Here is a 17,444-nt window from a genome sequence, read left to right on the forward strand (position 1 = left end):
ACCTGTGGCAACAGAGAGTGAAATGAAGTACATAATCCAGAAATATCTGATCTAAAGTGTCACTGATTCTGCAAACTTCTTACAGCAGGCGATGTTAGATCATGTCTGAGTTACAGACACAGCAGATCAATCAAAAAAGAATGACAACCCAAGACAGAAGCAGATGAAATCTCGGTGAGCAGTGGTCCTGGCAAGACCAGAAGCTGTCAACTGAAATAGGAGAAGTCAGAATTTCCTGTGCTATCCATTCTGTTGGTATTTGGTCACATAACTCCGCTAAGTGGAGTTTCCCTCGGAAAACAGTTTGATCTCGACACGGTATCGGTAGTGGGCAGCACCACAGATGAAAGCCGTTCACAGAAAAAGCGTAAAGAATCATTTCAGACATTCAAAATAGCAGAGGCGAACAAAGTTACCAACAGGAGAAGGAACATAAAAATGAGTAACATATAAAGAGAATTAAATGGTTCTCATAAATTTTGTCAAATGATCTTGCCTCAGGAAGTTTTGAACACACCAGTATCACTCTCCCTCTCTGCTAACAATACAGTGCTGCTAAGAAAGAGTGTTCAACTACTGACTAATTCACTATAAAAAAAGCAATTCAACAAATAATATTTTCTTGGGAAGCACAAATTTGGGAAGCAATAATGTATGCTAGGTATGTTCAGATTATGTAAACAATACATTTAATATTAAGAATTTAAAATGTATGTTTTATTCAAGTTTATGTAACACTCATTAACACTGTAGAACTCTCAAATCTCTTTACAGTAAATATAAACAGACTATTATTTGATGGCTAATATTTTTCCTGTAGCAATGCTTAAGCATTGAAATATTTAAAATATTCTCACTACACTTCTAGGTTTGTGGCATAAGGTCCTACCAGACCTATCTTCCAACACTTAACAAGTGCATATAAAAAACAACTCTTTGAAGGTTCTAAAAAATAAACAAAAACAAGTAGATTTTTAAGAGGACTTAAAACTTGGAAGACAGAACCACTGAGGAGTGAATTTTGCATTTGCGGGGGCGGGGCAGTTGTGGCATGGGGAAGGGACAGGCTACAGTTGCAGTGACCTGTCATCCTTCTGGCCAAGAAAACCAGAGATAGAGCCCAAAGTCACGGGAAAGTAAGAGAGGAATCCCAGAAAGAAAATAACCAGCCAAAGGGAACTCCCAAATTCTGTTAAAAAACTCTACCAGGCTGACCTTTGAAACAGAAGAATGGAGATGATATAGGAAAATATTGGTGATCTTATAAATAGATAAATAGCAATTATCCAGTCTGGAGGAGAAAAGATAAAAAATTAGGGGGAAAAATGAAAAAAGCCTCAAAAACCTGTGGGACAACATCAAAAGGTCTAAGATGTCACTGGAGTCCCAGAGACAATGGATAACTGAAGAACTAAAACGGTAAACTTTCCAGTTGTAGTGAATGGCACAAGTAAACAGATTCAAGAAGATCAGCAAACCCCAAATGACATACACATACACACATACAAATATATGCACACACATACCTACACACACCAAGGCACATTAGAGTGAGACTGGTGAAAACCAAATAACAGAGAAAGTTTTGAAAGCAGCCTGAGAAATTTGCATGTAACAAACAGGGGAACAATGATTCAAATGACCATAATGTCTCATCAAAAACAATGAAGACCAGAAAAAAGTTGAACAACATCTAAACCAATGTGAAAAAACTTACATTAACTAGTCTTTCAAGGCTAGGGATGATTAGAGATGTTTCTCCTCCTTTAACGTCAGGATCTTTCTGCATTTCCTTAATAGCTTGCAATATTTCTTTCATACCTTCTTCCAGCTGCTTATTTTCTTCAGCTAATTCTTTTACTAAAATGACATATTTTTCTCATTCAATGAATATCTTCTTCACAATTTACACTATTCTTTTTTTTTTTTTAAAGATTTTATTTATTTATATGACAGAGAGACAGCCAGTGAGAGAGGGAATACAGGCAGGGGGAGTGGGAGAGGAAGAAGCAGGCTCCCAGCAGAGGAGCCTGATGTGGGGCTCGATCCCAGGACTCTGGGAGCACGCCCTGAGCCGAAGGCAGACGCTTAACAACTGAGCCACCCAGGCGCCCCTACAATTTACACTATTCTATACAAATAACAAATATTTCACATATAGAAAAAAAAACCCATTTGGAAAATGCCAAAGTAAAAAAATGTACAAAAAATTTCACCTATAAATCCAACGTGTGAATAGCTGAATTAAATGATACACCTACTTAAACCATGCACATGTATGTTTCACTATTGAAAAGAAATCATAGATACTTTGTCTTCACTTCACTGAACATCTTTTAAATTTGTTTTTTTAACTTTCATTAGACAACAAAAAAGAAAAACTGACTTATTTATCACCACAAAAAATTCACATTAGTAACTTTGACAATGAGCATAGCAAGGCAAACCAAATAGATGAATGAGAGAGACTGAGTCTATGTACTAAGGAGGTAATTAAAGTTAAAACAGACTAGAAAACAAGAATGTATTAAAGTCCTTTTAGATCCATGATTTTCAGTATAGGATAAGTAGAGAAAAATAAGAAATAGTAACTTACATTTATTCTGAAATTTGGTTAGTATTGTTCTACCTCTTTCTAAATCTCTTTCCTTTTCAATTAGTTCCCTTGAAAGAAATTCATTCTGTATAGAACATAAAGAATAAAATTGATTTTTTAACAAAATATCACTATAGTTTATAGTTTTCAAGTTAAAAAATTGTGACCAATTGAGGTGTAACACACCAGAAACAAGCTATAGAAATACAACAGTAGTAATAAAAATAAAACCCAAAAGGTAAAACAGCTGGTGGTCTTCCTCCCACTTTCTCCCTTTCCCCACTCCCACAGCAAAGACAAAGAAATATACTGAAAGTTTTGTCTTTAGTACCACAATCATCTCTTTTAATAGTCTGCCTTTATACTACCTGCTCTGCCTGGCTTCTATGACGTTCAAGCTCTATTTCCGCATTTCTATTCTGCGCTTCCTTGACCAATAAATCCTGTGCTATGACTTCATTCTAAAGAAATAATTAATAAATTAGGCAAGTCAATGATTTCGTATCAAACTTATTGCATTTTTAGATTTTTAAAAAATAGAATGTATATAAATTAGTGCTATGTGCAAGCATAAAAAAATTCTTATTAGAGAACTTTGTTAGAGAAATTATAAAAAAAGGGTTAATAAAAAAGTGATCTCAGTAATGTAATTTGGAGGAAAGCTCACCTGAGATCTAAGAAATACTAGTTCTCTCCGTAGCTGTTCTATAAGATTCTCAAGTGGATCTATCTTAGATGATTTTGATTGTATAGTAATAGGCACATGGTCCGGAAGATTAACTTCAAGTTTACTTTTCAAAATCTCTGTCTGTAAAGACACTTCACTCTTTCTTATATCTTCTTTCAAACTGATATCAGCATATTTTATCTGGTTATGAAGCTGTTCATCTTCTGATGTTGCTACTTGTGATTCATCCGTATCAGCTCTATTATCATGAATTTGTTCACAAAATACTGCAGATTTTTGCCTAAGTGATAATTTCTGCATTAAGTCTGAAGCTGTTGATAAGGCCTGTAAAGATGAACTGCTTTTCTGTGTGAAACTAGTCTTCTCTAGTGCCTGACAGCTTCTTGACACTTTCTTCATTGAGTGGTCAGAAAGAGAGTAAAAGTAGTCATCTATTTCTTCATGGCTTTCCCTACTAAAGCTATTGACTAATGATTCTAGATTTCTTAAAGACCGTAGACATGGTGCTTTAAAAATCTCCTTTATCGTAATAGTTTCTGGAGGTGAAATGTTATCTTTTACTTGTATAGATGAAGAATGTTTAGTTAGAGAGACAAAAGGATCCACCTCACTTTCTACACTATGTTGAATTTCAGACAACATTCTTGATAATGATCCCATGGTGACATTCTCCTCTGGTTCATTCTGATATAACTGTGGAAAACCGAATGATGGTCTCCTATGCGGCAGCTCTATTTTATCTGAACTCCTAATCTGTATTCAGAGTAAATAAGGTCTCATTAATCAATCTTTGGATCAACAGGTTATTTAAATTTTAAAAAAAAGTTTCCTTTCATTTAACAACTATAAAAGAAGCAATGTTCAAAAGGAGGTAACGGGGGAAAGAAATGAAAGCACTAATAATAACATTTTTCTTCTATTCTCTTTGCCATAACAGTACTTTACCTTTGATTGAGCTTCACTCATATTTTTGAGGCTTGCAAAATCGAATTTCCTTTCTATTTTATTTTCTTGAGAAAAGTTTTCAGTAAGGTTCAGATCCTCGATGGTTAATCCTACATATAAAAGAATTAACAAATTAGAAACATAAAATAACTCTCTTATTAGTCTAATTCTTAAAAAGTAAAATCAAGTTTGTTTGTTTTTTTAAAAGATTTTATTTGTCTATTTGTCAGAGAGATAGACATAGAGAGAGAGAGCACAAGCAGGGGGAGTGACAGGCAGAGGAAGAAGCAGAGTCCCCGCTGAACAGGGAGCCCAATGTGGAACTCGATCCCAGGACCCTGGGATCATGACCTGAGCCAAAGGCAACCAACTGAGCCACCCAGGTGTCCCAGTAAAATGAAGTTTTAACTCAAACAAAAGGTAGAATACTTCCAAAATCCTTGATCCACATGTAGCTTATACAACCTTCTGATTTAGCTCACTTTTAATATTAATAATACAAGAAACTAATATGACTTTTATCTTCTCTATCATTCTTTACACATTCTATACTAAAGTATTAATAAGTACTGAAATAGTTTAAAGGCATATAAAATAAACAAGAATCATGAATGAGGAAACTGGTTAATACACTAATAAATTATGAAGTTTTGCCATCCTAGAAATTTTTTGATATATTACAGACACCGTGATGATAAAAAAATCAAGATAAACACACCAAAAACAAAACAAAACAACAAACAAAAAATCGTCCATTACTCAAATACTTGTGGACTTGGGTGAGGTTAAAAAAAAATTCCTTCTCTATGGTCTTCTTAGAAAAAGGCACTACAATTGTTATTATAAAACTTAAAACTGTTCTCTTGATATCAAATAAGATAAACAGTTAATTTTTATTCAATAAAACATTACTTTCACTTAATAAAGAATAATGTACACAGTTTTCAAAGTACTGCTCTTAAGGAAGATATTAACAGCAGCATATATTAATATAGAAATTGCTATTATCATTATTGATCACAACATATTGGGATTGTGTGGGAATTAATAGACTATACTGTAAAGTTTTCAAAAGTAGGTTATTCTGAAATTTTGATCAATTATTTTATTGTATGTTTTTCTGTTTTTACCTGTTTCAGATTTAGGACAGAAACCAGTGACAGTTAAATACTCTTCATCAAGCCATTATTTCATTTATTAAACTTGCAGCAGAACCATGATAATATATATAAGATACAGAAAATTTCAGCTCCAGACAATTAATTTTCCAATGATTCTTTTAAGGATTTGGAATAACTGCATATACCTGAAGTTGCAGCTCTTTTTCCTCTTTCTTGAGCCATTTGGCGAATTTTTTTTTTCAGATCAAGTCGTTCTTCCTCTAGACTTTCGATCTATAAAGTACAAATTATTAGTATTTCTTTTGGTTCAACCAGAAAATAATTAATTGACTATCACACTTGCCTCTTTCAAAAGAATCTGGTTTTCAGCTCTGTACTGCTGCTGTTTTAAGCTTTTGCTATTTCTAAATTCAGTTAAATCAATCATTGTCTTCGGTTCAAGGCCTAAAATAGAAAACAATATAATTAAAAACTTATCAACATTCAAATGAGCTATAAAAACTTCATCAAGCAATTGGTTACATCAATTCATTATCATCAAGCAAATGGTTACAATTTATTTAGCCAGTATCGTTAAGAATGGTGTATTTTTGTGCAAGAATTTCCAGATATTTAAAATATAACCTTACAGGTCAACATTTTATCACAATTATTAATGGAAATCCTAACAAAATATATCAGGATCTGTCTTCTTCTCCATGTTAGATCATCATGAAAGTGCTAGAATGTATTAATTCAAAACAGAAGCTGTGGAATAAAACAGACTTGTACTCAATTCCCACTTTTAATTATTAACTAAGTGGAAGGAAAAATACTGCACTTCTTCATTTTTTTTGGCTTATTGTCAAGGGTTTAAAAAATTAACCCATATAAGGTACTTAGTCCAATGCCTGGCACATAGTAGTCATTATTAATATCAATACCAATTATATTACCACATGAGTCTGATGCCCCTATTGTTCCTGTCTCCTAACTTCCTATTACTAAGTAGATATGAAGATTGTCTTAAGTAAGTATAAGACAAGATTTGGAGGTTTTAAAATACGCAAGGGGCAACTGGGTAGCTCAGTCAATTAAGCATCTGTCTTCAATTCAAGTCATCTCAGGGTCCTGGGATCGAGCCCCATATCAGGCTTGCTGCTCAGCAGGGAGTCTGCTTCTCCCTCTGCCCCTCCCACTGCTGGTGTGTGCTCTTTCTCTCTCTCTCTCAAATAAATTTAAAAAATCTTTAAAAATAAAATACAGAAAAATCTGGTGTTTGTGACAGCTATCTAATTGGCTCAGTCATCTTTAGCAACTTCCAATTTGAAGTCCACTGTGATCCAGTAGGTCAAGTTGATCAGAAGGCTTTCTTGGAGTACTGGCATGATTCTGAGTCCTACTTAGATACATTTTCATAAATAAATCATCTTCATAAAATATTTATTTTTCCTTCCTCTAAAGAACAGTTTTCACAGGTGATCACTTTAACTCTAAGAAAGCATTAACTGGTATTTACCAAGTATAATGAAATCAATTTTTAGATTTTTATTTTCACTTCAAAGTAGCAATTTAGATTGGACTGTCATAATTTAACATTTAAACTAGTAATACTCACTAAATGAACTATTTATTGAAATCAATATATAAACTCTCAAGCTATATTTACTAAGTACTTCTTAGAATCAATAGTAACCTTAAAATACTCAACCAAAGTTAAATTAAGCAGCATAAATCACAAAAGTACTTAACCAGTACTTCTATATGTCCTCATGAATTCATCTGAATGAGAGTACTTTGCAAACCAAATGGGTCATACAGACCCTACCTTTGTTAACAAAAAGAAAGGGGTGGTTAACTTCTAATATGTGGTATTAGTTTAGTAGACTTTCAGTTTTTAAACAAGCAATTATTACTTGAAGAGAAGCCAGACTGAATAAAGCAGTGCTCCAGGCCAGCCCACCCTCCATCCCAACCCCATTAAATCCCTACTCCCACTTCAATCAGAGTAGCTCCACTTTTGTTTTAAATATTTTTATAGAAGGGTTTATCTGGGGGGGGCACACTCAAATGTTTAAAAATAATAATACACAAACAAAAAGAAAAATAAAAAAATGACTTGACAGTTAGGATTGATCAAACTATGGATCTTAAAAGATGACTTACCCACACGCTCCCTAAGTGCCTCATTTTCGTCAAGGAAATCATTGATCTTCAACTCAAGTTTATTGATTTCCTTTGTCAATACTTCAATCTCTTGATCTCTTATTTTAATTTGGTTTTTACAATTCTTTATTTCAATAACAGCATCTTCTAAACCATATATTCCCTGAAAAATATCCAATCTAATTTAAATACACTGTGGCTTATTTGAATAAATTATCAAATTTATGAATTTATTTTCTTATTAAGTCTGAGGGGAAGTACACATATATGTAAGATTTATGTCATGAAACTGTGTTTTTTGTGCTTTTAAAAAACAAATCCAGTAATATGATGGAAAATGGAACAGTTGAAACTTCCCAGTATAACATCCTAATGACGAAGTAACTCAGAGAGTGACATACAAAACCTTTAACAAGGGGGGACTGGGTGGCTCAGTCAGTTAAGCATCCGACTCTTGGTATCAGCTCAGGTCTGATCTGAGGATTGTGAGACAGAGCCCAGAGGTGGATTCCACGCCGGGCGTGGAGCCTACTTAAGATTCTCTCTCTCTCCCTCTCCCCCACAACCACCCTGCTCATGCTTTCCAAAAAAATAAAAAATATATATATAATAAATATATAAATAATATATAATAAATATATAAATAAATAAATAAAAATAAAATTAGTAAATGTTGACTGTATATAAGACCATGCTAGATGATTCAGGGGGTATGAAGACAAATCAGATGTTCATGATGTCTCCAGGGAGCTTCTTACCACACCGCCCGCCAAAAACAAACAAACACTGAAAATATAGGATAAGAATAATAAGAGTGAATCAGTGATACCATTAGAATATATAAGTCATTGTTGCCTGACTTAGTGGTAATCAGATTTAAAAATACAAACAGTACAAAGTAAGTACTGTGTGTTGGCACAGTAGGCAGTAAAACTGTCCCTGAAATAACTTCCAGCAAATAAACCAGTGCTGTCACATCTATAATGGTGGCACGATGACACAGATTACAAAGAAACTAAACTTGCTGTCTCACCAAAGCTGATTATCTGGGCAAAATGTTTTTTGTTTTTTTTTTAAAGATTTTATTTATTTATGTGACAGAGAGACAGCCAGCGAGAGAGGGAACACAAGCAAGGGGAGTGGGAGAGGAAGAAGCAGGCTCCCAGCGGAGGAGCCCGATGTGGGACTCGATCCCGGAACGCCAGGATCACGCCCTGAGCCGAAGGCAGCCGCCTAAGGACTGCGCTACCCAGGCGCCCCTGGGCAAAATGATTTGAATAAATGGTTAGAAAAAAATTCTCCGGCTGAAAAGTAAATGCTGCTCAAAAGTTTGAATAGGGCAGTACAAACCAACCAAGATAACCTTTATCATAAAACACTTCTGGAATGTTTTTGAAGGTACACAGTAAATGGCACAGAACAGTCTACCTGTGAGTGGCAAGAATAATCTAAGCTCCTTGACTGAGGAGATAAAAATACATACCGATTCATAATCTTTTAATCGCTTTAGAATCTCAACTAGTTCTTTATCCTTTTCCCTAGCATCAGCCTCAGCCAGTTCAGCTGTTCTCTCAGCCGCTTTAGTTTTCTCTTCTAACATTTGTACCTTAGACTGAATTTTCATATAATGAGTCTGCTGGGAAAGGGTTGAAGCACCTAGAGAGTAAAAAAAAAAATGAATTAATTGAATTGATTACTTATTCCTTTAAATCCTGGATTCCAATATGAGAAGCAGGAAAAGTGGTATGTCACTAAGAAAAGTCCCTTTATTATTATATTTTTATATTTGAAAAATAAAATTTGTTTTCATTTTATTGATAGGACAAGCTTAAAAAGTTCAATAAAATCTGAGCTGAATGGTTACAGATTACATAAGATTGCAAAACACTGCTTTACAAAGAATGATCATTGTGGTAAAAACTACTAGCTACCTGTTCCTAATGTTCAACCTTTGTCCAATGTAATAGAACAATGCAACTCTGGTTGGACACATGGCCATTTGAAATAAAGACTAAATTTCCAGTTAGACCCCAGCAGCTAGGTGTGGTCATGTGACCAATAAGCAGACAAGCCATGTGTGTATTTCAGGAAATGTTTTTAAAGGAGCGGAGTGAATCTTTTCTCTTTCCTCCTTCCTGCTAGCTGGAATACAGATATTAAGTCTGGAACTCAAACACTGAGAACATGAGTTGGATACTACGGGTTGAGATAGGCAGGGCAGCAAGTTACAGGATGCCTGATAACCCGATATTTGTGCAGGTATGACGCCAACCCCAAACTAGTCGCCTCAACTTTGTTTATATCATGGAAAAATACATTTCTAAACTGTTTAAACCAGTGCTACATTTGATTTTTTGTTGCTTGCAGCAATCATATTACATTCCCCTAGTCTGTTCACTCTTCCAGATGACCATTTTATACCTTCTCTTTTCTTCTGTCTCCTCAAACTTCTAACACATCTCCCCCTATCCTTTAAGAATCTTGCTTCCTTGTTTACTGAGACTAGAAGCAATCAGTACAGAAGCTCTACCTGGTCTCACCATCAGGTCATCTCCACTGTCACCTGCATCTCTATCTACACGCTCCCCCTCCTTTCCTGTTACTACGGATGAATTCTTTGTGCTCCTAAGGCCAACTACCCCACTGGAACACTAGATGCCATCCCACTGCCTTCTCAAGGATATTGTTCCAGAAGTTCTCTCTCTCCTGCTTCATCAATGCATCAGTTTTCTTCTTTAATGGATCTTTCCTTTAACCTAGAAGCATGATTATTTCTTCCATTTTAAAGAGAAAAACACTTTTCCTCACGCCCCTTTCCCTTCGAGTTACTACTCCATTTTTCTCCTTCCCTTCACACAAACAGTCCTCAAAGGAGTCTCTAGATTGTTCTATGTCATCTCTTATCCATTTTCTCTTAAACCCAAACTGACCACTGCTAAATCCACTGGTTAATTTTCAAGGCTCGTCTTGATTTACCAGCAGCATTGAATACAGCTCTGAACATGGTTGCTTATTCTCTACTTTGATGACATTCCTCACACGGTTTTCAGGACTCTACGCATTCCTGATTTTCCTCCTATTTGCCTCCTTTGGCTGCTCCTTTTCATTTCCCCAGTCTCTAAAGTAAAAGCAAACCTGGGCTCACTCTTTGCATTTTTCTTCTTAACATTTGTTCCTCTGATGATCTCAGCCAGCTTCATGACTTCAACTACCATTTTTAGGCACATGGTTCCCAAATTTATAACTTTAGCCTAGACTGTTGTCCTAAACCTCAGACTTCTATATATATGAGTGCCTATTTAATACTTTCATTCAGATGTCTACTGAGCATCTCAAACTTAACATGTCCTGTTTAATTAAATACCTGATCATTTCTAAACTTCCTGGAAACACAGTCCTCCGCAGCGTTCAGAACAAAAGTCCTGATAACTATCTCACATCCTATATCTGACCTGTTAGCAAATTCCATTTCTATCACCTTCAAAATACATCCTGAACTGACTACAACTAATAACTCTACTGCTACCCCCATACTCTAAGCCACCAGCACCTCTCCAGATTATTCCAATAGTCTCATAACACGTTTGCCTGCTTCTGTCCTTACCACTCTTGTGATCTACTGCTGACACAGCCTAAGTCAAATTGTATCACTCCTGTCTTCAGAAACTTTCTTTGGTGCTTCCTCTCACGTAAAAGCCAAAGTCCTTACAGTGAACTGTTAAGACTCTATATGACATGGCCCCTGGTTACCTCTCTGATCTCATCACCTACTACTGCCCCACCTGCCCACTGTTCCAGCCACAAAGGCTTCTTCGTTGTTCTTCAACACACTCTGTATACTCCTACTTCAGTGCCTTTACACTTATTCCCATTGTTTAGGGACATCTGCATGGCTTACTACCTCACTTCCTAAAAGTGTTCAAGTATCTCCTCAGTGGGGCTTTTGCCTATCTAAATTACAACCGCACCTCCAACCAGCAGCACCATTATTTCACTTACACTTGCACGCACACACACACACACACACACACACAAACTCAGTAGCTATTTCCCTTTGTGTCTTCCTTTCTTATCTTCTGCAATTATGTCAAATATGTCACGAACTTATCATGAATACCTTGCATTAATGTGTCCCAGTATAATTACAGTATGTAGTGCTGTGGAAATATAAGACCACTGATGTTTTAAGGGCTTATGTTCAGATGTATTAGGCAAGGTAGTATGTCCCAGGGTAGGGAGAATAAGATGAGACATTAAATTGGATAAAGTTCATGCACATGCTGATGAGTCAAATGACTTCTGAAAACTATCTGCAATGCTGCTACATTGATCCAAATTTTACTCTATTCTTTGTTCATTATTAAAAAGGGGATAAATAATTACAACCAATTATATCACCATTTTTCATTTCTTTCATATAACTAAATATGGTAATAAAGGTTAATGTAATTTTCATCGCGGAAAAATTACAGAAAATATCTCCACCACTTACAAATTTAAACACTAGTAATATATGTACTTAATAATATACTAGTTAATATATGTGAAGTCATTTTTAAAAGTGATAAAATTCAAAAAGAAAAATTGTACATCTATTGACATAATTTAATAAAAATAAAATATTTATAAAGTTGAATGGTACATAAAATAACTTTATACGCTTACTAAACATTCAAGTACCTTTGTTTCTTTGAAGCTCATTTTTCAAATCTTCAATAATGAAAGTATTTTTCTCCATTTCTTTTGTATATTGTTCTACTTGCTCAGTGAGCATCTTAATTTGATTATCTCGTTCTTGTATACCCTACAAAATATTTTTGAATGTTACTTATAATTTCTTCATGGATATTAACATACATTTTAAAAGTAAGGAAGAAGGTAGTTCTTATGTTTCTTCAATAAGATTGTAGAATATATAATTTTGGGTCAAAACTATGTCTTTTACTACTTTGTAGACCTCAACTGCACTACACAACGTTAGGTACACTGACGTCACTCTAATATTTACAGACAGATATAATGGCTAACATCCTGGCAAAGGGAATTCCACAACTCTAATATTTATGGCTTCTTCTGACTCCTTTCATGCTACCATTCCTCATGGTTTCATGCTACCATTCCACCATGGACACATGGTTAGAAAATAGATTGATCAATATAAAGCAGACAGTCCAAAAATAAATTCAAACTCAACAAGCATGTCATATTAAAAATGAAACTGTATTTCAGTAGGAAAAAGATAAAATGTTCAATAAATAATGTTTGGACAACAGAGTAGGACTGTTGCATTCATAACTCACTCTCCATGCCAAAATTAATTATATATCCTTTAAACACTTAAATTTCCATCTTTTGCCCTGTCATACTTCATTCAAAATATCATCCCTTGCAATTGTTCTTATCCTCCAAATACTCCCCAAATTTCCCCTTTTCTTTTGGACTATGAACATAGAGCACAGATGATGGAAGTATAACTTCTACATGAATATATCTTACGAAAAATAAAATTTAATGTAATACAGTCAAATTATAACAACACTTTGAGCTTTTTTCACATTACACAGGATATTTTAGCACCAACATATAATAAACATTAATAAGAGTATTAAGACATTTTTAAGTTTCTAAAAGTTTTTAAGTTTCTTATTAAATAATTCCCAATCAAAACAGTATGTCTATTATCTGAATCAACGTAGGAAAAAAAAAAACACAAAATAATTCTATTCCTAACTCTAAACTCAATTCTAACACAAAATAATTCTATTCCTAACTCTAAACTTAATTCTAATTGTTTCTTGGGACTGTATTTCAAAAGATTTTATTATATACCCAATAGTGTAAGCCACTAGGTTAGACACATTGTCTACTTTAATAAACCAAATTTTGAGAAAGTTTTACCTGTTGTAGAGCCATAACATTACTTTTATCAGCATCAAGCTGGGCATTTTTCAATTTCTCCCTCAGGTTATGTAACATTTGCTGATATTCAATAATTTCATCATCTTTAGAAGACAAAATTAACTAGATATAAACAACATAGGATCTGTTACATAAGAGGAAAATTAATAAATCATTTTTCACTTATGGCAAATACTCTAGTATATACCATTAGCAGATATCAAGAAAATATAGGAAATAAAATTCACTTGGAAGTGAGTAAGTACCTGCAACTATTTGCATAATCACTGTTCCTTTTGGGTGTACAAACGTAAGTTCAAATAAGAAATTATTCAAAAATGTACAGTATAATTCTTGCTGTTTTAGAAATTCAATCTTTAAACAATCCCAAGCTTTCAAAACCCATTCCTAATTAAGAATTATAAATACCTTCATGCAACTACCAGGAAGTTTTGTACAATTAACTTTTTGGAGAAAACCTTAAAAGACTACTTAATGAAGGTGTCTTGTGTTCTTTGTTAGAAAAACCAAATACCAAAATCAACTTATAATTTATAAATTTATCACATATCCAATAAGATTTTTAAGAACTATTTCTAAAATTCATATTAAAAAACATGTTCGTGTCTAAAAACTGAAAAACGAACACATTTTCAAATATTTAAGCATAATAACAACTAACACAAGGACACATGGTTAGAAAATAGATTGATCAATATAAAGCAGACAGTCCAAAAATAAATTCAAACTCAACAAGCATGTCATATTAAAAATGAAACTGTATTTCAGTAGGAAAAAGATAAAATGTTCAATAAATAATGTTTGGACAACAGAGTAGGACTGTTGCATTCATAACTCACTCTCCATGCCAAAATTAATTATATATCCTTTAAACACTTAAATGTAAACGATGAAACTAGGAAGTGCTAAAAGAAAATAGAGAAAACAACTTTAAACTCAGAACCCTAATTATGAAACAAAGTTCAAAAATCACAAAAAAATAAACTACATAATACAAAAAAAGACCCACCCTTCATAGTGGAAAATACCATAAAGCCAAAGACAAGTGTCAAACTGCAGCTATGTATTTGGATATATATGACAACTTGTAGCAATTTAATCTATAGATTTGCAAAATAACAAATACATGAAGATATTCATTATAACATTGTTTCTAATAGCAAACATCAGAAACCTGCTAAATATCACATAATAGGATATCAATTAAATAAATAACATATTTGGTCTGCTGCCTGTTTTTGTCAAGTTGTACTGCAAAAGAGCCCTGCTCATTCCTTTATGTATGGTGATTGTCTGATTTCATGTTGTAACAGCAGAGTTTAGTTATACCAGAGACCAGATGGTCTAAAATATTTACTCTCTGCACTTCTTACAGAAAGTTTACTGACCCCTGATCGACTCTATAGGGCATCATTGCCACCGCTATGGCTTTTGTTTAAAATATGGGTTATCTGAACTTCCCAGATAACCAAATCCAAAGAGCCAACAAGATTTATTTGAACTCTGTTAGAAACAATGACTACAGAAGTGATAGCTTTTAAAATTAGATTTATTCAGAATTGCTTTAGGCTTTTTTCAAAATATACAGTCACCATAATCCTAGCTTCCGACACGGTAAGGACAGAGGATTTGGTTGGGATTGGGGGAGGACTAAGAAAGGTGTATTCTGAAAAAACTTTTCAGATGATCCTGAAAGGTCCCTTTCCTTACTCCCATTTCCACTGAAAACCAATAGTTTGGTCTGAAGGAAGGAGAGTTAGAAAAACTAAAATTAAATCAGAAACTATATATACGTTATACAAGGTAGCTATAAGCTATGTGAAAAAATTAAAATTTTACTTAGAATTATCTATTTTAGATGACAAGTTATGTTTTAGACTTAAACTACAAATAGGCTAGAGGACTACATAGGAGAGAGTGCTCAGTGCTATTCTACCAGGTCATTTAATGCACTTTAAAAATTGCCTAATAAAAATGTCACTATCATAAGGCCTGTAAAGAAAACTAAGACTAAGAAATTGAAATCAAAAATACAAATGAAGAGCCCATTAGATCAATTGAAAAAAGCACCTTCCATTCTTCTACTTTTGCGTTGACAGCAGCCATGACTGGATCATCTTCTTCATTTTTTGCTTTTAGAAGATCTGTAAGCTCCTGCACCTAAAAGGCAACAATTATTTCAAGAATTGTTGCAAAACAGTGCAATATATACATATTTGTTATATATGCATATTTACACATACATTATACCTACACAGTATACATACTCATATACATATATACATATACATTATCAATGCATATTCATTATTGGAGCAGTTCTATAGTTAGAGGTGATATTTAATGGTTTCTGTAGCATTATAGATGTATAATTATTTGCCATTACTAGAGAATTATATTTTTGAGCATTATTCTATTTTTTACACTAGTTTAATACCATGTGAAAAATGAGCAATGTATTGCTTTTCTGATATTTATAGTATATTTATTACACAGTATAAAACTTAACTTCAGGTCCAAGGACTTCTAAGCATCTTTAGTAGAAAATCCCCATATTTATTAGTTTTCCAAGACTGCTGTCTACACATTCATTCAGGTATCCACTACAAGGTATGCATAAGAGCATTAGAGAAACACCTATGGACAAACGTATCAGCATGGCAACATATTACAGAGAAAGGTATATTACAGCTTAGGCCAAAAATTCATATCCTAGAAAGTTAAAGTACTTTTTAGTTTCACATAAATAGTAATGATATGATACGAAGTCTGCACAAGTGAATTAATCTAACAGCAATTCTTACTTGAAGCCGGTAATGATCATTTTCTTTTTTTAATTGGTCCATTATGTTATCTGTTTGATGGACTACAGCTTTCATCCTGTTATACTCATCAGTCATCTTTTCCATCTCCTGTACAGACTCTTCTAGATTTTTTCTCATTTCTTGATTCTGAACTTCAATTTTTTCATTAGCTTCTGTTAAGGTCTAATAAAGTTAAAGACACTATGGTTAACTTAAGAAACTGAAATTTAAACTAAATTAAAATTAAACAGAGTCATAAGTGCCTGCTGGAGAATAGAGAATTCTTTATGGATCTATGTTTGCAATTGCTTTTGACCAATTAAATCAAATTAAATATCAAACAAATTGCATCTAAAAAGCTTAGTTCTTAATGCCCAAGAGAGACATATAAAATGAATGAATTTGCAAGACTTATAACTTTAAAAATGCAATTTATTTCATGTTTCCAAATGCATAGCTGCAGATTTCTACTACCGAATTTAAATGTAGGGCCAAGTACTAGATTTACATTATAATAAAATTAAAGTTTTATAAGAATCATTGCCTTGAACCAAGTTCTATTTTACCTGAATTTCATCCAGATATTGAACAAGTTCATAGTTTTTTTTAGACAATTGTGATCGGTAGTCACTGTCTTCTCCTCTTCTTGATAAAAGTGTTTCTTTCTGGGAATCTATTTGTTTCTGATAGTCAATAATATCCTGACGAAGCTGCTCGTTCTGAAGGCAGACCAAATACAATATTCTATATTAAGAAACCATCCAGAGAAACAAAATTTCATCCTCTAAATAGTTGATCTCAAAGCGTATCTTTAAACTCCCAAAGTCTCACCACCCTTAAAGTCTCACCTTTTTCTTTAGACGTTTGTTCTCCAGAAAAGAACAGGAAAAAGATAATAAGATGTGAGAAAATCAATATATAATTAAAATTAAGAATCAGAAATTAAAACAAAAAAGAGAAATTTTAGGAGGAGATATTATTTTGGATAATCAAAGAAAGCAAGAATATTAATTATCAACCAAAACAAAGAATATTTTGGTTATGTTAAGAATCCTATAAGGATAAACAATGTACAAACATTATTTGGCTCAGAAGAACCAAATAATAGAGAACTTATATGAGAAACAAAAATGTTTAAAAGAATACTGGGTAAAACAAGAGAAGACAGAAATCCAGTTATTCAGTCAATTAGCAAAATAACAAAGAATGGCTTATGAAACAAAGCA

The 17,444-nt window shown here is 33.6% G+C and overlaps 1 protein-coding gene across 1 annotated transcript in view; it reads right to left on the reverse strand.

Annotated features, from left to right (window-relative positions):
* Positions 1-17,444, reverse strand: part of CEP290 (centrosomal protein 290) — an 81,192-nt gene that overhangs the window by 54,075 nt on the left and 9,673 nt on the right. The window contains exons 8-19 of the mRNA XM_040637300.1: positions 16,785-16,937; positions 16,219-16,401; positions 15,485-15,574; positions 13,394-13,516; positions 12,176-12,299; positions 8,979-9,151; positions 7,496-7,658; positions 5,694-5,794; positions 5,536-5,623; positions 4,230-4,339; positions 2,597-2,681; positions 1,718-1,860 (exon numbers count right to left, since the gene is read on the reverse strand). Coding sequence (XP_040493234.1) covers positions 1,718-1,860; positions 2,597-2,681; positions 4,230-4,339; positions 5,536-5,623; positions 5,694-5,794; positions 7,496-7,658; positions 8,979-9,151; positions 12,176-12,299; positions 13,394-13,516; positions 15,485-15,574; positions 16,219-16,401; positions 16,785-16,937 — 1,536 coding nt within the window. The remainder of the gene's footprint in view (positions 1-1,717; positions 1,861-2,596; positions 2,682-4,229; positions 4,340-5,535; positions 5,624-5,693; positions 5,795-7,495; positions 7,659-8,978; positions 9,152-12,175; positions 12,300-13,393; positions 13,517-15,484; positions 15,575-16,218; positions 16,402-16,784; positions 16,938-17,444) is intronic.

This window comes from Ursus maritimus, unplaced genomic scaffold (genome assembly GCF_017311325.1).
Source record: "Ursus maritimus isolate PB19 unplaced genomic scaffold, ASM1731132v1 scaffold_21, whole genome shotgun sequence".
Taxonomy (NCBI): Eukaryota; Metazoa; Chordata; class Mammalia; order Carnivora; family Ursidae; genus Ursus; species Ursus maritimus.